Raw genomic sequence first — 26034 nt, forward strand, 5'->3', positions numbered from 1 at the left:
TTTGAGAACCTTTGCGATATTCCTCTAACGTCTTTATCAATCAGTTGGCTTAGAATTATTCTTCAACCCTTCTCCTTCTTCGATAGAACGTTGCCACAACCGTCAACGTCGTCTTTGAGTGTTCGTATGCAGCTACCAACAAACCCTCCCATCCGTGGATAAAACATTGCGGCAAGTCATTCTCGACACTTAATTTGTAGCTATCAACTAACTTCTTCCTCGTTCAGCAATCATCCTCTTACGATACCAATACCTCGCGAAAATTTTGAATGTCATCGTCGGTTATCTAGTCTCGAGCCACTACTTGAACTTCTGTTCATTAAATAACAATCGTGTTACAAGGTGTAGCAGCAAACGTCGTCTCTGTTAGTTTGGAGTTATTGGTTAGTTTTCTCTTATTAAATAATCCTCCTCCCACAGAATCTCTCAATGCAGTTCGATCCTGCTCAACCACTTTATCACAGCATTTCACACTTATCTGTACAACTTACTGCGTGGTTATCTGACTTGTTTATTTCAACAGTACACAGGAAGATAGCATAGCTGCACTCCGTCTATCTTCAACTCTCTCCTTCTCGCACCTCTTTCGAAATCCTCGAGCTTCTCCAACCCGATTCCGCTGTTCCTTGCTTCTCATTGCGCTAAGACTGCGATAACGATCACCTACACCTAAATCTAATCATATAACTGTCTCTCTAAGTGGTCCCTGCCGGAACAAAGCTTACTTCACCACGATGTCGAACCAGCCGGAGAAGGAAGAGTTTCCTGGCAGAGACGGTCATCCTGTTGCTCGTCATCGTTCTCCAGCCTCTGGTTCTGATGCGCCTAATCTGGTGGTATCTGATCGTGCTGAACCTGCCAATGGTCGATCAGCCTCTAATCGTTCTCTCCATGGAGCATCACGAGCTGTGAATTCTCTTCGTGGCCGTCAACCCAGCTCGCGCGATCCATATGATATGAACAAATACCACGCTATTAATGAGAATGGCCGCAGATCTTACACTATCAATAGCGATACCACCATCAACAATGGTCCTGCCGGCAATCCTCCTCCATACAACCCTGCTCCTGCTCCTGCTCCTGCTACAGTCAGCTCGGCCATTCCAGCTACTCGCATGGCTGTAGCTCCAGCTTCAGCTCCTCCGATTGCTCCAGCTGTTCCAGTCTCTCGATTTACTCGTTCTCGCACCCAAAAGCAAACTTTCGCAGCCATCAAAAAAAATGTGAAGAAGCAAGCCGCGAAGGAGCCAATCGCGAAGAAACCAGCTGCGAGAAAACAAGCTGCGAAGAGATCAGCTACGAGGAAACCAACCGCGAAGGAATCAACTGCGAAGTACCCATGGAGATCTCGAAGCGGCTTCGGAATCTTCCGTGTAGAGATCACCGAGGTCGAACTTGCATTCATTCGTCGTGGTTATGGCACTCTTTTGTGCCGCAAGAAAACCTTTAAAAATGCTCCTCCCGGAGCTTATAGAAACGCCGAGATCACGTTTAATGAAATACAACTTCTTTGGTCTAACAGAGATAATGGTGGTGAAGAGCGACAGGCGTACTACGATAACCCTAAAACGGAAGAAATGAAAGAAGCGATGTTGAGGGCGAGTAAGAACTATGAGAGAAGGTTCGAGAAGGATAGAGCAAAGGCCATAAGGAAGGGTTTCCCAGATGCTATGCCCTTAGCAGATAGATTCCCTATTGTTGCCCTCGCTGCTGCTGCTGCTGCTTCGTCTACTGTACCAGTTGTTGCTGGTAATGCTGCAGACTCTACTGAAGATCAAGATATGGCTGATGATGATTTGGTCTCGCCTGAAAGCAGTTTATATAGTGATAGTGAGGACGAGGATATGGAGAAGGAATAGTGTGCCAAAGTGCGTTCCTGTTGGTTTGGGGTGGCGACTGGAGCTAATCTCTGGCGATTAGCATGGTGGTGCACACATTGTACTATAGCTACTTGGCGTGTTATGCCAATGATATTATCAGGAAATGTGAGTGACTGCTCTTACTGGTTCTCCCTCGTATAAAAAGACTAGGACAGGGACGAGCTAAAGGGTTGGATATGGGGATGGAGATGGAGATAAAGTAGGGATACTAGATAAAGCTGGTGCTTTCTAGTAAGACAATGCGGAGGAAGAGTACCGAGCCGTAGAGCAATTGATGAGTTTCTTACTGATTGACTTGTTTTTGCGCTTGTTGTGATCCTTGAATTGTTTGATTGTAGTGTTTCTATCTAACTATTGTGTGCTATTGCTGTATGTACTTCACCCCTGGACGTTTGACCCGTATTTGCTTCTCCTAACATACCTATTCAACTCATTCTCCTACCTTCTTGTCTGGAGCTCTAGTTAGTCAGCACATCCACTCAACACTCGTGATACCTGATTGAAATCACGTGGATAGATCACGTTGCCACTAAACACGTGAGTTTCACGTGAAGCTATGTCTCAGATATACTTTTCCGAGTCATTCTTTCAAGAGAGAGTATTACATGAACCTATTTGACTCAAAGAAACTAGACGATAATCAGTTGCAATGAGGTAATAGCGTCTATCTACTCTAAGTTTTTATAATCGATTAATTCTTTTCTTTTCTAGTCTAGTCTTACTACACTGAGATTCTTATCTTAGGGAGAAAGGAGTTGTTAGTTGATTGCTTCTGATTTGAATTCTATAGTTTTTAGTTTATAGCTAGTTTGCAATTAGTGATTTCTCTTCTACCAATACTATTTAGTAGCAGTTCTCTCTCGTTTTGATTACAGGAGAGAAGAAAGTAGAAGACGAAAGGAGCTCTTAGTTGATACATCCTCCTGAACGGCGAGTATTTGAGATGATAGTCTTAAGAGGTAATTTTATGATTTTATCGATATTAGAATAGATAGCCAGAGAATAAGGGAGATGAGTAGTTCTTAATCTTATTTGAATGAGGCTATTAGAGAGGTTTAGATTAAGATTTTAAGGGTGGAATTGAGGATCAATAGATGGAGTAGATTGAGAATCTGAGATGTATTGGGCTGAGTTTGATGGGATTAGAGGGTTGTGATGATGATTTGTTAAGGAATTGATTTTAAGTTCTATGTCTTTTCATTAGATTTTAATAAGAGTTTTTGAATTGAATACTACATGAGAATAACTTCTATCTTATATAGGGCTTAGCTTCTTAGATGCAATACATTATAAATGATTAGAAAGTATATAATAAGTAGATATTTAAAATGAATACTATAACTATTTAATATATGACTAACGTAGTTTAATACCGAGTGGGCCATATCACCGAGTGAGCCACTTTCACCTTAATTTACACCTTCAAATACAGATCATTCAATAACTATTGAATTAATTGATTTAAACTATTAAAAATCTAATAATTTAGGATTTATTATATTATTTTGATAGGTTTTTGTATTATAATCTGTTTTTCTATATTTATTATAATATTGATTAGAAAATGCTTCTTTATTAGAATTTTCTTCTTTTTAATGCTTATTATATTGAATCTAAATATCAATCTTTTATTGAGATAATATATTAAAAGCTTTTTATTTAGTGAGTATTTCTCCTTAATGTAATTAGGTTTTTTTTTTATATTAATGTTTACTTAATACTTTATTTGCTGTTCGAAGTATATAATTCTTTATATTTAAAAGTATGTTTTTATAAATTAATTTTTCTGTATTCTTAGTTAAAGTTAATATAATTTCGAATATAGATATAGGGAAGCTTGATTGATAATAAGTTATTCGAGATTTAATTAATATTGATTGAGAAAGAGCTTTAGTTGAATTATTGTTACGGGAGCTGCCTCTAGGGTCACGTGGAAGTGGCTAGAGATCTCTCGAGGTGGTTTAGACTAGACTTCAAGTAGGAATTCAATAAGGTTGTAACTGGTTGCAATTCTCGTAACTATAGTAATGAAACTAATGATTGTTCTTGAGCACGAAGCTCTACATTGTAATGAAACCCATTCCCTTATATAGACCTTCGTACTTTGATCGAATCGTCAAGTCTACTCGACTACTCGAGTCGACAAGTCGAATCGACTTTCCTTCACGTGACACTTGTCCTCGTGACCTGGTAAGGCTACCGCTTATTTAACCTGTGCTTACTAGCTAATCTGTAACCGTTGTGCAACCTGTGCCTACTGTGGGGTAGGTGCCAATAAAAGATAGGTACCTATCTTTTAATCACTGCTTATTTATTCGGTTACCGCTATCTTTAGTTACCCTTTAATTCAACTGTCCCTACAGTGCTGTTTTCGTAGGTCCCAACACCAAGGCCTTAGGTTTATCTTATAATCCATGTTGCGGTGCGGGTACCTCCGTAACAATTATAAAGGGTTTGAAAGATTTATTGATTTAAATTGAAAGAGGGGGGGGTAGATGTGCGAATTCGAATATTTAATTTCGAGAGTATAACTTTAGAATTAAATAGAATTAAATTTGTTTCTCAGAATCTTAATTTCATATTCTGAAAAGTGATTGATTCTTTATATATAGTTTTAAAAGCTATAAAGAATTTAATCTTTGAAATATAATTGATATATGTCTTAATAAATTTATCAATTTGATCACCATATGAATGTTTTAAATTACTAAAACAGTTAATATCAAATAGTTGAGTTAAATGATTTAAATATAATAGTAAATATAAATATATAATATCATTCTTTTTATAATATATTTGAAAAGCTATTGATTTGTGATTTTCATGTTTATTCAGTATTAACATTCGATATTTATCCTTTCTTTAATTATTAGTGTACTTGTTGAAGTGTTTCAATCATTCTAAACCTGTCTTATTGTTTGTCTACTCATTAGATGTAGGTTTAATAGCCTAATCCATAGGAAGATTGGTTTCAGTATACTAATTAGAGAGATAAACCTGTCCTTAAACTACTAGAAATAAGGGAATAATTTCACCCTCTTCATTTCCGTATATTATTGCTATAGCCCATTCTCGATTGCCTGGCTGTACTGACTTGCTTCTGCCATTTCGTTTAATACTAGTTATTACCATTACTATATATATAATCCCTATCATAAAGCCTGTTTCATTAAAATTATAGAAATCTTTATTTAAAATGCTATATTTCGCTTATATATTTATAACTAATTGAAACTACTTTTTAAAAAGTTTAAAATCCTTACAAAGAGTTTTTTGAAAGTTATAAATATAATTAAAATATATCTTTAATTCGATTCGATGTTTTACAAATCAATACATTTAAAGCTTTCTAACATATTTCGTACCCCTTGATTCGAAAATATAATTTACTATATCTTCTATATTCTTAAGTTTAAATAAAAAACCTTTCAAATTTATATCAAGAATATACTAAATAATTACTTTCTCTTTCAATTCTATAATCTTATAACAATTCACTCAAATCTTTATATACAAAAATAAACCATCCATTCTATAACTAATTATTGTACAAGGTATATTATATAATCGAGTAATCTATCGAATACTTAGTTTTTTGTTTTTTTGAAAAGCTTTGATAGCTAAAAGTAAATATACTTCTTTATTTATAAATTCTATAATAAATAATTAATAAAATATATATTGGATATAAAGAATATAAATTAAAATGAAAGTGGCTTACTTGGTAATATAGCCTATTCGGTGTTAAACTACGTTATATATTACATTTATCTTAGTTCAATCTGTTAGTAAGCTAGAATGAGCTAAGCGAGGTCGATTGAGTTCTTTAAGAATTGTCATCATTTTTGGGTTTCTTATTGTTGGAACACGTGACATGCGACATCACGATAAACTATTATCGTATGTAGTGTTACTTCTAATGTAATATTCATCGACGATAATAGTAATGATATTATTCTAAATAATATTACTCATTTAGATAATATACTTATAGAATAGTTTCTTCCTTTGAAAGAAGAGAGGATTAGAAAGATGAATACAACTCCTTTTAACTCATACATTTTGTATATACACCTTAGAAAGTCTATTTAATACTTATTCTAGTTAATTAATCGTAACTTGATATACTCTAGTCATGAACAATAGAAGAAGCTAACTAATATAATATACTTAATTAGTTATTCTGAACTAGTATCTAACTCTATAATAGAATTATAAAGATAAGAAGTTATAATGATTACTTAATATTAGATATTTCTCTAGTATATTCTATAGTCACCGTGTATTACTACTAGTCACTTATTAAAATCACATCAAAATTTATTAAAACTTACAGAATATACTTCTAATTTTTAAACTATAAAATCACTGGTTTATATAAATAACTATATAAATAATTATATAATTAAATTAAAAGTTAAATGAAATTTATTAAAAATTATATGATTTATTTTTAATGATTTTCTATATTAAAGAATAATAAGTTAAAAGTTTAAGAAAAAAATATCTTTTAAATATTGAAATTGGCTAATAAAATAAGCGAAAATCATGAACTTTTATAAATATATTTTTAAATAATATAATTAACGATTTAAAAAAATTCAAAGAGTGTAAATTCATCTTTATAATTGTTATAAAACCTATTTCATTCTTCTCTATCGGGACTATACTATTATATATACTTCTTAGGTAAACGACGCTACGAAATAGTATACTATATCTTCTTCAATTGAAAGAAAGTAGTAATACTTTTATTGCTCATATATATAAATCATTTAATATAATTCCTTTTATATAATCAAACTTTCATTTTTAATATATAATATTATTTCAATAGATATCGTTTATTATGGTCTAAAATAAGCAAAACTAGAATACCTCCTTTAAATATAAATAACTTATAATTATATATATCTAATAAATTATAAGAAAAGTAATAGAAATTCATAATTCAGAATTATATTTATTTAATATCAAAATGATATAATATCAATTATGAGTATATTCAGGATTTTCTTTCAATTGAGAATGTTTGTTTATAAAAACTTTTTTTTTTATATATCTATTGTGACTATATAGTGTCGGAACACGTGACCAACGGCGTGACATGTAATGTCACGCTTTATTCTACATACATACGAAGTATATAAGTGAGGGTAGTACACGTATATAGATATAGCAATTCCCTCTTTATACGAAGAGAGTAGACAGAAATAAACAACCCTTCTACTCATACATATTATATATATATACTTTATCTGTTACGGGAGCCGCCTCTAGGGTCACGTGGAAGTATTTAGAGTTCTCTCAAGATAGTTTAAACTAAACTTTAAATAGGAATTCAATAAGGTTATAATTAATTGTAATTCTTGTAATTATAATAATGAAACTAATAATTATTCTTGAGTATAAAGTTTTATATCCTAATGAAACTCATTTGTTATATAGACCTTTATCATTTGGAGCCTTTAGGATTCATATGCTCCTGGAGCCTGTAGCTCCTTAAGGCTCCCTTATGTGATATGCGAATGTGTCATGTGATGTCTGTCGTAACATTATCAAGTCTGCTCAACATATAGTTTTTAAGATTATACAAATTTATTATATTAAATAACTTTTTTATTGTAACCTTATTAATATTTATTTCAATAAATATTCTAATTATAAAGTGTTTTTTGTAAAAGGTATATTATATATTATTAATCTATGTTTTCGAGTTATCCTTAACGTGATTTATCAGTGTGCGGGTCATATCAATATGCGGGTCATTTTCACCTCAATTCACTCTTTCAAACTCATATTATTCAACAACCATTAAATCAATTGATTAAAACTATAAAAATTATAATAATCTAGAATCTATTATATTATTTTGACAAGTTCTTACATTATATTCAATCTTTTCATATTTATTATAACATCAACTAAAAAATACTTCTTCATTAGAATTCCTTCCTTTTTGATACTTATCACATTGAATTTGAATATCAACCTTTTATTGAGATAATATATTAAGAGCTTCTTGCTTAGTAAGTACTCCTCCTTAACATAATTGGGTTTTTTTTGTGTATCGATACTTGCTTAATACCTCATTTGCTTTTCGAAATGTACAAATCTTTATATTCAAAAGTGTATTCTTATAAGCTAATCTTTTTATACCTTTAGCTAGAACTAGTACAGTTTCAAATATAGGTGTAGGGGAGCTTGATTGATGTCGAGTTATTCGAGATTTCATTAAAATTGATTGAGAAAGAGCTTTAATTGGATTGTGAAGGGTTTAAGAGATCCATTGATTTAGTGTTACGGGAGCTGCCTCTAGGGTCACGTGGAAGTGTCTAGAGATCTCTCGAGGTGGTTTAGACTAGACTTCAAGTAGGAATTCAATAAGGTTGTAACTGGTTGCAATTCTCGTAACTATAGTAATGAAACTAATGATTGTTCTTGAGCACGAAGCTCTACATTGTAATGAAACCCATTCTTTATATAGACCTTCGTTCCTTGTTGTCCCATTGATCCCATCGTGTCCCACCAGGTGGGAGCAGTGGGATCCAGTGGGAATCTCTAATCCCGTGACTTTCTGATCAGGTGACTCGGTATGTTAGATGTCGTCGTAACATTTAGATTGAAAGAGGGAAAGGTAGGTATACGAATTCGAATATCTAACTTCGAAAATACAGCTTCAAGATTAAATAATATTAAACCTGTTCTTCGAAATTCTGATTTCATATTCTGAGAAATAATTGATTCTTTATATACAACTTTAATGTTACGGGAGCTGCCTCTAGGGTCACGTGGAAGTGTCTAGAGTTCTCTCGAGGTGGTTTAGACTAAACTTCAAGTAGGAATTCAATAAGGTTGGTAACTGGTTGCAATTCTCGTAACTATAGTAATGAAACTAATGATTGTTCTTGAGCACGAAGCTCTACATTGTAATGAAATCCCATTCCCTTATATAGACCTTCGTACTGTACTGGAGCGTTCAGGACCTAGAGAGGTCCTGGACCTTTGGTCTGTATGGACCTACATTCCGTTATGCCTGTCATGCAGGGTCCATCACGTGCTAAGAGTCATGTGACGCGGTACCGAGGATGGACCGGCGTAACATTTAAAAGCTATAAAGAATTCAACCTTCAAAATATAATTAATATATACCTTAATAAATCCATCAATTTGACCACTATATAAACATTTCAGATTGTTAAAACAACCTATATCAAATAATTAAGTTAAATAATTTAAATGTAATAATAAACTTAAGTATATAATATTGTTCTTTTTGTAATATACTTGAAAAGCTCTTGATTCATAACTTTTATACCCGTCTAATACCAACATTCAATACCTGCCCTTTCTTCAATTCTTAATGTGCTTATCGAAGTATTTCAACCATTCTAAACCTATCTTATTGTTTGTTCATCCATTAGATATAGGTTTAATAGCCCAATCCACAGGAAAATCGGTTTCGATATACCAATTAGAAAGATGAACCTGTCCTTGAACCACTAGAAATGAGGGTATAATTTCACCCTCCCCATTACCACATATAATTGCTATAGCCCATTCTTTATTGCCTAATTATATTACCTTGCTTTTACTATTCCGTTCAATATTAGTTACTACCATTCCGGAGCATATTATACCCATTATAAAGCCTATCTCATCGAAATTATAGAAATCGCCATCCAAAATACTATATTTCACTCACATATTCGCAATTAATCAAAACCACTCTTCAATAAGCTTAGAATCTTCACAAAGAACTCTTTGAAAGTTATAAACACAACTAAAACGTATCTTTAATTTAATTCAACACTTTACAAATCGATACACCCAAAACTTTCCAACATACTTTACACCCTTCGATTCAAGAATATAATTCGCCATATCTTCTACATTTCTTAATTTAAATAGAAATCCTTTCAAATTCATATCAATTATATATTCAGAAATAATATTCTCTTCTAATTCTAAAAGATTATAAGATTTAGGTTGATATTTGGAATAAGAAGTAATACTATTAATTCTATACTATAATATTGTATTCGAGATATTATATATCTTTACAACCTTTTGAATACTTGTTTTTTTGTCTTTTTGAATAGCTTCAATAACAAGGAGTATACAGGCTTCTTGATTATTCAAATCCATTATAAATTGTTGATAAAAACGCGTATTGAAAGAGAATAGAGTGAATTGAAGTGAAAATGATCCGTACACTGATATAACCCGTACACTGATAAATCACGTTATATTTAAATATTATTTCTTATATTAGTTCTTAATTAGTCTTATCTTTAATAACGAAAATGTTTAGTACCCTCTGTAAATCTTCAGTCTATCTCTCTGATCCTTTACTGTTGTTCATTTTGACTAACACTCCTTTAATCTTAATCCTCATTTTTATAATAATTATAAAAAGCTGTCCTACATCTTTTAACGATTGATGTAGTATTCGCATCATCATATTATTAAGGTGGATCATATCAGCTATAATCTTGGATATTTCTGCTTCGTTATTCAATTAGCGACTTATAGATAGGTCAATAGGCTTGATAGGCGATTCGAACTCATTGCGGTTATGCTTATGAATGTCAGAGTTATGCCTCAAGCTCCTTCCCTCCTTTTATTATAATTCTTTATTTACTCAACCTTTGCTTCTATCTTTTGAATTTCAAATCAATTTTGAAATAGTTATAGTAATGAAAGATAAGAAAGTATAATATACTGTTTTCTTTTCAAAGGTTTCAACTATTCGTTTTAAAACTGTTTTGTTGATTATTCAATTAAACAGAAAGCTCTTAGAAACTATATAGGTGGAATGGGTATAATATTATTATATTTCTATTTCATATAGGTTTGATGTTTGTTCTAAGATTATTCTATTGTTTTTACAAATATTCTTAATAATAAATTATAATTTCTTAAGGATTATTTTGATAAATTAATATTTGATTTATAAAAAAGCAAATAGTTGGTAAATTTGAGTAATAATCTCCATCTTTATTAATTAGTAATAAATCGATAAAAGATATAGAATTCGAGGTCTTTAATAGTGTTCTAAAGACTAGTGATTATTAAGGCCTTTTTTAATTATATTCAATCAAAAGAGATACTCTTAATAAAAAAGATTAAATCAAATTAAAACTTACTATTAAATGTAAGTATATCTTTATGATTATTATAAAAGCTGTTCTATTCTTCTTTATTAAGACTATACTATTATATATACTTCTTAGGTAAGCGATGTTACGGGGTAGCGTATTATAAAGAGTATTAAAAATATAATCTTATCAAATGTTAATATCGAAATAACATATAAACTAAAATTCGCACAAAAATATCTAGTAAAAGTAATAAAATGACTTTTTTAGGTGTTATTTTGATAAGTAGCTAGTAGTAGTGCGCTACTACTAGATAGTAGTAAAGGAACCCTTCACTTTCTCTTTCATTCCTTTATAAAATTTCATTTATTAATACTCGAACTCTGATTTCCCGTTAATACTATAACATTGAATTCTATTCTGTATGTCTGCGGACTCCGTAACTCGATCTGCGACTTCAATCTTTGTCTCAATCTTTCATGCGCAGACAAAGGCTCAGAGCAGTGAAGCTTTCGACGCTTTATTTGATAGCAATACTACTACTACACACTTGTATGCAGGTGTTTGATTTGGAATTAGAGGTTGCGAATCAAAATATAGCAGCAGCATTCGATACATGTAGAGACTTGACGTACTCAAACGAAATTGATTCTTTCCAACTAAGTAGAGATGTTGCAGCTTATAAGAAGAAAGGAGAATAAGAAAGTCAAATTGAATCGAAAGGAGAATAATAAAGGGGCGGGAATGCTTTAGAAATTATTATAAGAACCGAGTGTTATACTATTATAAGAATCTGACGCAAGCGTACATGACTTATTTTTGACACTATCTCACAAACATGATAGTTTCTCTAAATTTTTTATCTGGAATGACTAAATCCGAAACAATATACTAGTATAAAGAGTCATTAATAATGATAGAAGGGTTTGCGAGTATGACTTACATTTTCAAAAACATAAGTAAACTCCTAATTGTTTAAAGTAACTCGAACTTGAGTATTCCAATCAACAACGATCGGAGTAGTTTTGATTAGTTCAAATTGTGTTGATATCATAAATCAATGCATAAAAGGATGTAACAGGTGAGAGTGAACGAAACAGACAGTAAGTGAGGTATACTCTCTGATTTCTAAGCGAGTCTACAGAAATCTAAAAAGATTATAGAAATCTATCTAATTCCTAGAGACTCCATATTCCCAACTTTTAACACTCGCATTCAATACATGTAATCTATAACATAAATGAATCTGGTCTCAGTCTGACATCATTTTTACGAGTATGATATCCAAGTTACCATCTAACTTCGGACCTTCTTTAGCCGAGTTTTCGATTCGCGTAAGTTTCGATCTTTGATAATGCTTCATTGTGATGTATTCACATCTAGTTGGGCTTGTTACGAGATCATCAAATTATTCGAAATCATTGTAGCTATTAGGATATGAAAAGACCGTGTCTCTGATTCGTAATCTCGTCTCATGTCATGTCAAAATGACATCTCAATCTCAACGATCTTTTCAAGACTTGGAATTTTGATGTCGTCTAAATATTAGCAGCGTCTTTCGAATCGCAATGATTAGATTAAAATTGATGTAATATCTCAATATCTCGTAATTGAACTGATAATATACAAGTAAAGACGAGAACTCATGCGGGATTTTTGCGCCTACTTTTTATCTTTTTTCGTCGACTGCCATGCCATATCTCTATACCTACTGGCTGTCGATGAAGGAGTCATCATTCTTCCTTATCATCTTTACGAGATATTCGGTCAACTTAGCGCCACTCACATGCGCACATTCTTACTTTCTCGCCTCCTAGCATACGTAATTCTCTTCCTGTGTATACGCGAGGACACGACTTGACTCGATATCAAAAATCTCATCAGAGTTTTTGTAACCTTTATACTTAGCATGTTCTCCTCAGCACTTCTCCACACTTGAACAAGCTAATATCGAAAACTAAATCCTACATATATATCGAAAGTCATCCACTATCAAACGAAAGTCACGCATTCTTACAAAGTATATAGATTTCCAACATTTAAATTTCTAGAAGATGGATCTCATATGCAGTAGACTCTCGCCGACTCAAAAACTAACTATTGATCTGATTCTTTTCATTCTTCGAGAAGAAAATATATAAACATCCACTTCAATTTTCCACAGAGTCGATACATCAACCTGTCACTATCCACTCTACAAATTTATAACTTGTCACCTAAAACATAAACTGACACACAAACTAAAATGTCAACTTCAACATCAACGGGGAATAGCTCCTACCCACTCCAGTAAGATCAATTATGAGATATGCAACAAAACCCTACTAGTGCTGGTCATGTGACCCGAGTCACTTTATTGATCGACTTTTAATTATTGATAATTCCCAACCCGGGACTTTAAAAATCTAGCAGCGCTAATAATCGGCTCTCATAAGCGGCTGGCTAGTAAAGATAGTAAGGGGATTTTCGTGGTGATTAGTAGCTAAGCGGCTAATGTAGTCATGCAACCCTATATTACGAAACCCGAACCATCTGACTTTCAATATTGCATAATGCTTTTAGATAGTGTGACGACTCTATTTTCAGGATACTGCGGAACTAACAGATCATTACACTTCTATGGTGCCCAGATAATTAGGAACATCTTATCCTACAAGACGTATAACTTCCATCAACTTCCTATTCTTCACTCGCAGCGACTCATCCATTAATCTCAATCTCGATAATTAGAGAAGGCCCAATAGTAAATTTGTACTTGCAATTTCCACATGGACGAAGTATCAAAGCTTGCTCAGCACCACAACAGGTATAGTAGCTATCTTATCACTACTATTCATTGACTTACACAGCAGACAAACACCCAGGCTCATTCTTCCCTATGCGCCAATTCCTCTTCAAAAATTTGCCTTTGAGGTTATGATGATGTTGCGTCCCTCGCTTGTAAGTTCTCGTTGTGATCTCTTCGCAATATAGCATCCTGGATAAGTCTATCAAGAGATTCAAAGCGCAAGGTAGCTTTTTTTTCAACATACGTAGAAAGTAAAATTCCTCTCCGAGTTTCGAAATTCTCATCCTTTCCCATTCCCGTAGTAAATCACAGCTCATCCAACCCTCATATTGCGCCACGCAGTTAAGTCAATTGCAGCTTTCAGCGTCCCAAAAGTTGACCGGAAAAGTGTTTCCTCGAGTCTACCAAGTTTTCTTTCAAACTCAGAATCATTTATTTCCATCTCTCTGCTACTAATCTCGACCCGAACGATAAAGCGAATATTCATCAACATCCCTCCAAAAGATTCAACCGAGAGATTCGGATACACAATTGCGATTGTGACAATATACAAACGAAACTCTAGGCTAAATAGCATTTCCACTAATCAATACCCTAGGATCGGTATCAAAATCCCTGAGGTTACCAGCTTACTCATTAAGAAGATCCTCATGACACTTCTAGTCAAGCATCCATCCAAATCCAAGACGGTGCCACCAATTTTACTGTGATCTCCACGCACAGCATAGTCTCTGATAAAATATTCTAGATCTTTGCGACCTAGCCTATATTCACAACAACTTCTCTGTCAACCCAAAAGATTTCCTCTGGTTCATTCCGATAAAGGTATCCTTGACTCGAATCGAAAATGCCGCGCGCGAGTGTATCCCCGCCATACAATCCAACAAGCCAAGAACTCCAAACACACGATCTCCTCCCTCTAAAACATGGAAGAACATAGATACTAATCACAATTCGAAAGCTCAGTTTCTTTGGCTGCAGCGCATCTTCCTGTATTCATCTCCTCGAAATCAAAAGAATATTAATCGGAATCCCAATCCTCTCCTTTTCCCTCCTCCTCAAATCCCAGAATCGAATTTGAAGCAACGAAATAAAACAAACAAAATACCAAAGAATATCCCAAGACATCTATCTCCCCACGACCACAAAGCACCATAATTAGAGACTTAAACACGAGGTATCTTTCTGGAATATCCATAGACTCCCAAGGTTGTGGATAATATCCGAGCAGAAAATGTATCTACGATTTCATCAAAAGCAGGGTGTGTATTGGGAAATGTCTCTGAGTGAGTGTAAATCCAAAGGAAACAAATCGACATCCATATCATTCCATATTCTCCTCCTTCACATGAACTTTCAACTAATCATCCTAGCCGCCATCTCGTTCCATAACCTCCCATATTTCCTGTATCCGAGTAACTTCTTCCCAGCCACAGCCATTCAATAACTCTACACGCATTCTTTTTTCTTATGAGCAAAACCCACATGAAGTACTTCCTAGACCACTCATCCACCTCATCCACCTCATCCACCTCATCCACCTCATCCCAACCATCCAAATCGCATCCATCCATTAAAAACAAACCCCTCTCCAGAAACCCCTCTTCCCCAATCCAATTCCTCAAATCTTACCTATAATCCCAACGAGACAAGTCTTTCCACCCCACAAAGACTCCCAAACCTTCTTCAAAGTCCCCTCTCAATCCCCTCTCTCTCGCATCCATCCCCCGCCACAGTCTCCAAATCTCTATTCCGCACCCTCTATTTATCTTCACAGCGAATACAGAATATTCCGGTCCATGCGATAAAGTTTCGCAGACGAGATGGAATTTGAAGGGTACCCAGGCCGTACTAGGTAGAAAATCAGCTCCAGCATTTCGATCTCGTGGGGAGGCTCGATGGGTTGATACTGGAATCTCTCCATTATATTATCCGGACTCAGATTCACAACAGTTCAGGCATGTAATCCTACCAATCTTTCATGAGCCTCAAACCACCACAAGAATCTCACTCAAGTCCTTCTCAACACCCCCTGGCCATTTCGGAAGGTCTATTTGAAACATTTCTCATTATTAACTAATCTTTATAACAACAGATTTTCCCTAACCCTTCGACTGACGCCACAAGCAAGCCAGTAGAGAAAGGAAAAATCCTCGTATTATTCAGGTCATCCACCCACCTCCCTTTTCAAACTATCGCCTGACTTCTGTCAAGCCAGGTACAAAGTATCAGAAATTTCATTCCCCTTTACGCCAAAGAAGCTGATGCAAAGTCGAAATGTGATATACAATACTCAAATCATTAAATAAGAAACGTAGTTCCAGCTGAAACCCAGAAAAATTGTCTCTCGAGAGGAAAATACAAAGAATATTCCCTTGATTTATTCCCCATTCCGCCCCGAACCACTCAACTCCACATAAACCCCCTAATTTCCTCTGAACAAAAATTGCATATCCTCTGGCGTTAAATTCTCCATCGCACTTTCGTCAGCATTAATAGTACTATGAATCATATTTGCCTTCTTCTCTTGCAACAAAACCATTCTACTCTCCACACTATCTTCAATACATAATCGAGTGATACTGCATGGTCTAGCTTGTCCAATTCGATGACATCTGTCAGCACTCTGCCACTCTGCAGCTGGATTCCACCATGGGTCAACAATGAAGACTTTGTTAGCTTCAGTAAGATTTAGTGCGACACCACCGGCTTTGAGAGAAACGAGAAAACATTCAACATTGACGTCGGTCATGAAGTGATTGATGGAAGCTTGTCGTTGAGCAGGTGTCATGGAACCATCAAGCATGACAGTTGTGATACCTGCACGACGAAGACGCCATTCAACAAGTTGAAGCATGGTAGTAAATTGAGAGAAGATAATTGACTTGCTTGATGAATTTTTGGATCGAAGTTGATAAAGATCATGAACCAAAGCTTCAATCTTTGATGATGATGTCCAATTTTCCATCTTGATTCGATTGATGATAGAGGATTTCTTAACTTGTACTTCATCTTGTTCAATTTCTGGTTGTTCGAGATCAATGGCCAAGGGAATATGACATTGAGGACAATCAGGAGATTCTATCAAGTTAGTGGTGAAATATAATTAGGATAAATATAACTTACCAGAAGATCTCAAGTAATTCTTGGCACATTCTCGACAGAAATCATGACGACAAGCAGATTTAATAGCTTCCTCTGCAGTCTCATCACAAATACAGCAAACTAGAATATTTTGACCACCTTCACCATTCTTCTTCAGGATCAAATCAGGATGATCAGCGACTTGACGCATCTGCATAATAAGACCAAATATATTTGCATAGTTATTAAGCAAAACACCTTGAGCAACATATGTTTCGAACTTTCGAGCACCATTATTCATGATACTGCCAGCGAAATCATTTTCTTCTTCACCGAAGAATTGTCTGTCAACATAAATTTCCTTTGCAGGAAGCTCCATTGCAGATGAATGATCTCGCTTGACACGACGAAGCATAAATCTATCAGTCAAGATTCGAAGCTTTCGGAATGCTTCCTTTCCAGGGCCATTGTTACCAAACTTTTGTATAGGGTTGAGTAGTTCTTGGTTGAAGACGGAAACATGTTGCATACCACTGTGATTGCAACCCGTACAGCGATTTTCACTATTCATATCCCACTCGAGGGTCGAACAAGGGCATTGCTTACAGAAATAACAAGCGAACGGTCGAATATCTAGGAATCGAACGAGTGAAAAGAATTCACCGATACGATTTTGAAGGGGTGTGCCAGATAAGCACCATTTGTGATTTGCCTTGAGAGCAAAGCATGCTTTGGCAGAACCAGAGGTACGTTGCTAAATAAATTAGTATAAGAAAGTCGGACCAGGATATTAGGTCTTACCTTGATACTGTGTGCTTCATCAAGAATAACCCGATGAAACTTGATCTGATGAATTGAGCTCTTCTCCTTATAAATTCCATCCTTGCGCTTGAAGCCCTTCTCTTGTTTTCGATACATAGACTCCAGACTGTTGTAAGACATAAGAATTACATTATACTTTTGCAATTGCTGAACGGTGATGCCCTTTGCTTTGGCATTGCTACCATGAAAGACGAAGGTTTTTAAAGTACCATCCGTATAATCTGCGATCTCTTGCTGCCATTGCATGAGTGCAACAGGTGGTATCAAAACAAGTGAAGGCTCCTTGGCAGGAAAATCAGACATAATCAAAGATACGGCTTGAATTGTCTTTCCCATGCCCATCTCATCTCCTAATAAACCTCCACCCCAAGCCGTCTTTTCCATTGCTCTCATCCATCCAACCCCTTGAAGTTGGAAAGGTTTGAGTTCACGATTGATATTTGTTGGCTGTTCGATTTTGCAGTCTCCAATCTTAGGTAAATCCTCTAACTCTTTCCACATTGTGTGTAGCTCAGGATGTTGTTGCTCAAGCCGCTGACGTTCCTTACGGCTACGTCTGGTACTTCTGTCTTCTAAGCTATTGATAGTTTGACGAGCCTGGCGCGCATTACGTACACGGGGAGCTGCAGGCTGGATACCAGCAGCAATCGGACCTTCATCATCAGAAGTATCAGTTCTAAGCATAGAATCATCATCTGTGTCGAATGTATCAGAATCAGACACAGGAGAAGGAGGGTCTGTAAGAGTAGAACTGGCATTGGATTCCACAGTGTCCTCGGCCTTGAGTTTCGGGACGGGTGGTTGAACTTCTCGTTTGATCGTGTTCTTACGTGCCGACGATGACCTAAGATTATTTTGGAAACTCTCAGAATGTTTGTGAATAGTCTTTGTAAATTTGCTTGATTCTTTCTTGATTGAACTTCGTGGAGCAGAAGACAAAGTTATGGGCACATCCGAATCCGAATCAATGACCATGAAATCGTCATTATATCTCGTACTCTTTCCTGAGTTTGGAGTTCGAAAGCTGACGGCATTGGAAGTTCTCGAAATTTCAACTTTGGGCTCAACTTTTGCTTTCTTAGACACGTGTGAAACCTTACGATCAACAAATTCATCATCTTCATCGTCCTCACTAAAATCCGCATCAAAAGTCAATTTGATTGGTTGGACATTGCGTGAAGTTCTCCGTAAGGAATTTGAAGATTCAGCTACCGCTGGTACAGTTGATTTCTTGAATTCTTGTTCTTGAAGAGAACGAGCAAGCTGAGCATCTGGTGTAATGTCTTCGTCGTCTTCGTCATCCTCAGAGTCGGCGTATCTTCTTTTCTTGGGATTAAGAGAGTACATGCTGTTTTGAAGTGCTCGAGCTCGATCAATTGCGTTCAGAGAGGAAGCACTCTGGACTGGATTTGTGGTTTGAGCCCGTCCTCTTCGTGTAGACCCATTGGTATTTAAAGGCTGGACAGGAACTTTGGTGGAAGCGGGAGTTGCAACACCACTTGTCTCTGGCGTAGAATATTCACTTCCATCATTATAGTCGTTACTGGTTGAAGCTGTGGATAGAGATTGGCGAGATTCCGCAGGTTTACCTTTTCCTTTCTGTTGCGTCTTGGTTGCACTTAAATATTCGCCAAGTTGGGAAGGTGGTGGAAGATCCGACAAAGAGCCGTCATCATCGCTATCCGCAATGACCATAGAATTTTTGGAATCGGTCTGTGATTGAGGTACAGGAGAGGAAAGTTCATCAAGTTCAAGATTGGAAATTTGTTGTTTGACGGCTAGTTCAACAGATTAATAATAGAAGGTACAAGGCATATTGAATAAATCTGGAGATATGAGAGAAGCTTACCAGATAATCGAGAGCTTGCTCGACTACTTCTAACGCTACTCGTATTTCCTGAGTCTGCGACTTTTCTTGGTCTTCCTCTTCCTTTCCCGGTTGGCGCCATTGTGGATTAAATTTCACCAAACGGAGGGATGATGAAAAGTGACGGAGAGGAGATGAAGACGATGGAGGGGTCGCTAGATAAGGTACACACTTCGGTGAAAGAAATACCGACAATTCGATCCGCAAGATTGATTGAAAGATGTACCGCTCCAAGGAATTATGCAGGTACGACGAAGGTTTGGATATAGAGTGGATGGCGAATGGTGAAAATGGCTTCGAGTTGAGCTCAATCCCAAGATATCCGCATGGAACTTATCGAATCCAAAGGTCAATCGATACCACCAACCAAGCCTTATGGTGATAATGCGACCAAAGTGCCAACTCCAGCACGTAGAAAATAGAAGAAAGGAAGAAGGAAGAGGGAAGTGATTGATTGGGATTACCGAAGAAAAGGTTATGAAGTTATTCACGAGCCTTTTTTTTATAAAGTTTCAAGTGAACGACAAAGTATTGGTCCTTGGTTCGTCAGATAATCAGATTGAATCAAATTGCCACCTCCTGGATCAAAAATTCACGGAACGCCATTCATTCGTCAGATAAAGATGAAAGACGCGATTCGAGCACCAAAGTCCGCGGTATCACGTGAGTAATCAGGCAGCCGTTCGCATTTTAAGGCATTTGATTGGTGAGAATGTAAACTTTGATCGATTAGATAATATATTGATAAGCATTTGGAAGTATTTTACTGGATCTTGCTGGGGTCTTGCTGGGGTCTTGGTCTTGCTAGGTCGGGGGGCATGTCAGCGGCATCACGGTCTGTGTGTTAATAAAACCACTTTACGCGGCATTTACGCGGCATTTTAGATTTGTTACATGAGAGGCAAAAAAGGAAAAAGAAAGGAAAGGACGAGAATGAAACTACCTGGTGGGTATGAGGTGAAAGAAGAATAATTAAAAGTTATTTACCTTGCGGTTCATCGGATTCATTCTTTATATTCATCATTACAATTCACTTGGCACAACAAAAGACAATTCTCACAGCGAATCTTCCATCAAAGAATAGAGTTGCAACACAATTCCGTGGATTCCTTCACACCAAAACACCATATATTATTTGGATGTGAAGAAGACCAGCAAATAAAGACTAACACTGTCATACTACGGATTGTTCAGAGTTGACGTGACTATACTACAAACAAGGGAAACATCATGTGTGCCATTTCCCTTTCTATCTTCAATAGTTATCATGTTTGCTAATTTATAATGCCAAAGGAATCCTCCTCCACCACCCCCTCCGCCTGGAGGTCCTAATGCTCAACCAGCTCCCAGAAGATCAATTCGTGGACCGTAAGACTTGAACTCTACTTCCATGCTTCTCATAGACTAAGAAAACTATAGTCAATCCGCATTGACCGATTTCCTGGCTGTAAGTAATCAAATCATCCCACCCAGTTACGGCTCACACTCACGGATTTTCTGCGCAGGCTCACAATATCGATGCCAATCAAATTCGTCAAGATGCAAACGCTCGTCGAGCTGCTGCACTCGCTTCACAACAAAACGCTGAAGGAAATGGAGATGAGGATGAAGGAGAGGGAGAAGATGAACCAGTATCTGCGCCTGCTACCCGTACCCGTTCCCGCCGAAATGAAAGTGAAGCACAAAAGAATAAGAGAAAAAAGGATGAAGGAGTATGGCTACAACTTGCTCGGGATCGAATCAAAAGCTAATAAATTTATAGAAAGCAGTTGCCAGAATCAAAGCCTCTAAAAGATTCCAGCGCCAAAGAGCTTTTGGATCAGACGATGATATGACCGATGAAGATGAAGCCGCACTTCGGTTATTCAATGAAAGCATGGCACCCTTACCCGATCAAATGGAGAACTGTGTACTTTGTGAAAAGAGATTCACCGTTACAGCATACAGCCGAGCTGGACCGGATGGAGGTCTGCTTTGCCCACAATGTACAAAAGAACTCAACAAGGAAGAAGGGCAAGCAAAAAAGAAACGGAAATCTCAAGCTGGAGCCCAGAGAAGAAAGATTCAGAGTAATCTCCTCGATGGTGTATATCCAGGCGCCAAAGATTTAATGACCTTGTGCATCGAAACTTTAGCCAAAAATGTCGACATGGCCGATGACTTGGGAGATTTACCGGAACCACTCATGGATAAGTTATCAGCTATACTTTCCAAGAAGCGCCTTTTACGTTCCAATACTTTGAATTTGTTTCTTCAAAATGGTCGTGAAGTTATCACCATTTATGAAGGGGCATACCTGAACTCCGATGATTATATTCGAATATTTCAGGTCGTACCAAGTGTCAAATCACTACGCATCCGATCTGGTATTCAATTCAAAGACAAAGTAATGGAACATCTTATAGCATCTACTGTCAAACTTGAGCAACTAAGCTTGTCTGGTAGTAATCTCATAAGCGATGAAAATTGGAACCGTTACTTCACGGAGAAAGGTTCACACCTCAAATCTTTCAAGGTGTACTATACAGATGGTCAATTTGGTGATGATCAAATAGATGTTATCACCAAAACATGCCCTCAATTGACTCGTCTTAAAATCACTCATAACCAAAAAGTCACTGATGAGGGTATTGCACATATTTCACGCATCTCTACTCTTCAACATCTCGGTTTGGAAATCCAAAAAAGCAAAGCCTCAGAACCATACGTTCAGATTCTCGATAGTATTGGACCTCAACTACGAACTCTGTCCCTTGGTCAAGTCCATGAAATCAACGATTCTGTCTTGAACGCTATCCATGACAATTGTCAAAACTTGAACAAATTGCGCATCACAGACAATAGTGTCCTGACAGATGCAGGTTTCGCAAATCTTTTCACAAATTGGTTGAATCCTCCTCTTTCCTTTATCGATCTTTCAAAAAATCGTCATATTGATGCTTCCGTCCCTCGCGACAACCCTGATAATATCGGTCTCTGCTCCCTCGGTTTCGAAGCCCTAATGGCACATTCAGGTCTTACTCTTCGCTATCTAGATATCAATTCTTGTCGACACATTTCCCTCTCGAGTTTCGAAAAGGCATTTTCACTCGAGAAGGAATATCCGGAATTGGATGAGATGAACATTAGTTTTTGTCAGGAGGTAAATGATTTTGTGGTGGGAAGTATCTTTAAGACTTGTCCGAAATTGAAGAAGTTGATCATTTTTGGAGATTTTAAGGTTAGAGATGTAAGGGTTCCGAAGGGGAGAATTCTTATTGGTATGCCTAATGCGATGGGGATGCAAATTGAGGGAACGGGGGATGGAGGTGACGGGATGAGTGCTTGGTAAATAGGGATGGGGTGGGGGATGAGGATTGGAGATCGAAAGGTCTATTGGCTGTAAACAAGTTTTTCTGCAGTACCGAGGCTGGATGTATGTAATGTGGTGGGATTTGAGGGGTGGAGTGGGGATGATTGAGACTTGAGAGGATTTATGAATGGATGGATATGGGCATGGTGTCTATGGATAGCGAAGCTATGACTTGTGTAGCTCTATGAGCAATCAGATTAGCAAGTTAATGTAATGGCAATGATTCTTTTAAAATGAAAGTTTCTCCCTCCTGCATGAGTTTGTATGTTATGAAATGATCTATACTGATGCTCGGAATTATGCTTGGTTTCAGACCCATGGTCCGGATATAGGGAGTTGTAGTGTGCTGATTTCTGTTATTTTCGTGCTTGTGTTGATGACATCGATACTGGGATTGGGATTGAGATGTAAGAAGATGTAGTTTTTGGGTATCTTTTTATTCTGTTTCTTCTCCACGACTACTTTGCGCGGTACTATTTCGTGATTATGCGTTCGATGCGCAGTATCGTTTTTCCCCTGACCCCTTCTTTCTCGCTCTCCAGTGTTTTGTATATATATAGACCGGGCAGCATACAAACCTGGCGCTTAATCTCCTCTCTTCTTCTTTTTACACTCTCCCTATCTGGATTCTGTTTTTCCGTTCCGTCTAGCAATTCAATGATGCATATCCTCATCCAGATCTGATCCGAACCTTTGAGTTCACAATGACCAGCTCCCACATCCATCTGAGTGCTCATTCTTAGCCTGATCACATCCACCATCTAAACCAAATGTCCCGGCAACAAGAAATTTCCAATCCCTTCCTTAACACGATACTCATGTCCACAATTCCCACAGACCAAACTTCCTTCGTCGATTTCTGTTTCCAAAAGAAGCGTATGGAGTTCCTTCATCATTTTTTCGTCTTCTTGGAGGGTTTCGGGGGTGGGTGGTGTGGGAGGGAGGGCGGGGAACGAGAGCTAGATTACGTTTTGTGTTAGCATCTTTTCTCTTTCCTGGTGTTTTTCACCTCGAAATAATTGCTTGACTTGGGCGCGGAACAAAGATTGCAGATGAGCGAAAATGTGGGCGATCATTGAGGGAAAGAAGAAGGAAAGAAAAACAAACCTCAGAAGCAATGACACATAGCGCCTTCCAATCAATCCGCGGCAGAATATTGAGAAGTAAAGCAGTGTTTAAAGGTATATCGTTACTAACTAGCGAGCATTCTTTTGGATGAAGAGGAAACGATGCGCTGGTTGATTTGCACGCTTTCACGGCGCAGGTAAGGAAATTGAGAGTTAGGAGTTTCATTTTTTTTTCCGGGGGTGCGCGGTGCGCGATGGTGGTGAACTGTGGGTGGCTTCGTATGCGGAGGATTTGTGTGGTGATTAATATTTGGAGGTGTGTAGTTTTTGAGAACGAGTTGGTGAAGTCGGTGGTGGAGATGGAAGCTTGAAGTTGTGTCGTGCGAGTGTGGTGTAGTGGTGTTGTGTAAGGTTGAAAGGAAATTATTTTTTTGCGTTCGCGGGGGAGATAAGATTAGATTAGATTGACGCTAAGAGGTGGTGGCTTGGCGTGAAGTTTGACATCACTTCGTGGATGTTTTCACAAATCGGCGATTAATTGAGTTCAGTTGTTTCCAATGAAAGACTTTTTCTACTTTGTTGCAATTTGATGTGGTTTCGTTCGATTGATTTTTAACGTGTTCACTTTCTGCATAGAATGCGTGATTGGTGTGGTTTGTCGTAGGGGGGTGTAGAACAGGATAATATCATGATAAGATCAATATTGCATGGTACGTTGGTGCTGATTGGGCGGGTAGGAAGCTTTGAGTGGTAGGTCGCGATTGGTGGGCAAGCAGTGAGCGGGCTGAGAGTAAGGAATGTTGTACCGATCAATAACTGACCTGGATTGAAAAATAGTGAGGCTACACAGCCGAATCTCTTGACTGCTCATTCGAGAAGACACTTGGGACACTATTGATGCTGGATTTTCTTGGATAGAAGATGGGGGGCGGGATGTCATTTTTAAAAGCGCACGACAACTAGTTGGAGATATTTCGTGATTATTATGTATGCCTAAGATTCTTGGTACCGCGTTCCGAATGATGGATAGGATTCTGGTCCGAGTGGAACATGTCATTACTTGGCTAGGTCTTCCATTGTGTCTTGCGATTTCAAATCAAGATTGGGTAGGTAAGCAGCTGTGGGAATATCGCTGGCATTCATCTGGCTATTCTTTTTCATTGTACGAGCCCCCTCTCCACCCCAGCTGCTAAACTCGAATGTGCTCTTGTCATTCTCGTTTTGCACAGCATTTTCGGTTAAATTCGACTTCAATGGCAGTTCGAAAATTTCACCTATGCATGTATTTCCGCATCGAGCTTTTGCAAGGTTGATTGCGTCGGTACATCAAACCATGGAGAGGTAGGAGACCAATTCAATATGCTACGAGACGAGTTGGAAATGTAGAGCTTATAGTGATCACAAAATCGACAACTCAGAAGAATCCCGGCGAATCAGAGCCTTGATTGGCTGAATAGGCCACCAATCATGCCTGACGAGATTTGGCGTTAATGTTGGGGATCATATTCGTCAAAGACGATCGGTTCGCGTAGCCCGGAGTGGACTCCAAGGCTTCTATAGGGGCCTTTAGCTGTAGCCGTCGAGCCCTAGAGATGCCTGCGAATCTTTCAACTTGCATGCATACAGAACTAGGTATCTTTGCAGAGTACAGTAAGTTTATTGTCAATCTCTGAAGCATCATTATAATAATAAGCCACCCGAAATTTTCTCTCCAAAATCCGTCGATTTTGCTTCCGTGGTTGATACATTCCGGGACATGGAAAGACGTGGTTCTTGTGTGAGAAGACCATTATATTTGCATCATCTTTTTGTTTCAATTTCAGAGAAACGACTGAGTCGAATCATCCGTTGTTTGCATGGTTATTACCATGGCCTCTTCAGGTAGCCCAGAGAATGAGGGGATAGCCGCAGGACACTGCTACGTCGCAAGCTGGCTCTGTTATAGCTTCCCGGTCGTCATCAGCAGATGAAAGTCGGATCACTGCTTCTTCTGCTGTGGGAGATACCCCGGATATCCCAGCCGCATAACCAATCAGGAGACTAAGTAATTCTTCAAAAATAAGCAATGCTCCC

General features: G+C 37.3%; 4 protein-coding genes across 4 annotated transcripts; 2 read left to right on the forward strand and 2 right to left on the reverse strand.

Annotated features, from left to right (window-relative positions):
• Window positions 1-734: 734 nt before the first annotated feature.
• Window positions 735-1859, forward strand: EAF01_009726 (uncharacterized protein; the record flags this gene model as incomplete). The annotated part of the gene is made up of 1 exon (XM_038917982.1): window positions 735-1859. One exon carries the CDS (start codon window positions 735-737, stop codon window positions 1857-1859), a length of 1125 nt encoding a protein of 374 aa, XP_038766791.1.
• Window positions 1860-15824: 13965 nt separating this feature from the next.
• Window positions 15825-20059, reverse strand: EAF01_009727 (uncharacterized protein). Its single transcript, XM_038917983.1, has 4 exons — window positions 19525-20059; window positions 17655-19453; window positions 16896-17607; window positions 15825-16850 (listed from the first exon to the last, which is right to left on the reverse strand). Exons 1-4 carry the CDS (start codon window positions 19622-19624, stop codon window positions 16195-16197), a joined length of 3267 nt encoding a protein of 1088 aa, XP_038766792.1. The 5' UTR covers window positions 19625-20059; the 3' UTR covers window positions 15825-16194.
• Window positions 20060-20475: 416 nt separating this feature from the next.
• On the forward strand, window positions 20476-22873 carry EAF01_009728 (uncharacterized protein; the record flags this gene model as incomplete). Its single annotated transcript, XM_038917984.1, has 5 exons — window positions 20476-20492; window positions 20836-20910; window positions 20962-20989; window positions 21048-21254; window positions 21305-22873. The coding sequence occupies 5 exons, from the start codon at window positions 20476-20478 to the stop codon at window positions 22871-22873; spliced, it is 1896 nt and encodes a 631-aa protein (XP_038766793.1).
• Window positions 22874-23655: 782 nt separating this feature from the next.
• On the reverse strand, window positions 23656-24187 carry EAF01_009729 (uncharacterized protein; the record flags this gene model as incomplete). The annotated part of the gene is made up of 2 exons (XM_038917985.1): window positions 23656-23853; window positions 24002-24187. The coding sequence occupies 2 exons, from the start codon at window positions 24185-24187 to the stop codon at window positions 23656-23658; spliced, it is 384 nt and encodes a 127-aa protein (XP_038766794.1).
• Between the last annotated feature and the right edge of the window lie 1847 nt (window positions 24188-26034).

Source organism: Botrytis porri (assembly GCF_014898465.1).
Source record: "Botrytis porri strain MUCL 3234 chromosome Unknown BPOR_014, whole genome shotgun sequence".
Lineage (NCBI taxonomy): Eukaryota > Fungi > Ascomycota > Leotiomycetes > Helotiales > Sclerotiniaceae > Botrytis > Botrytis porri.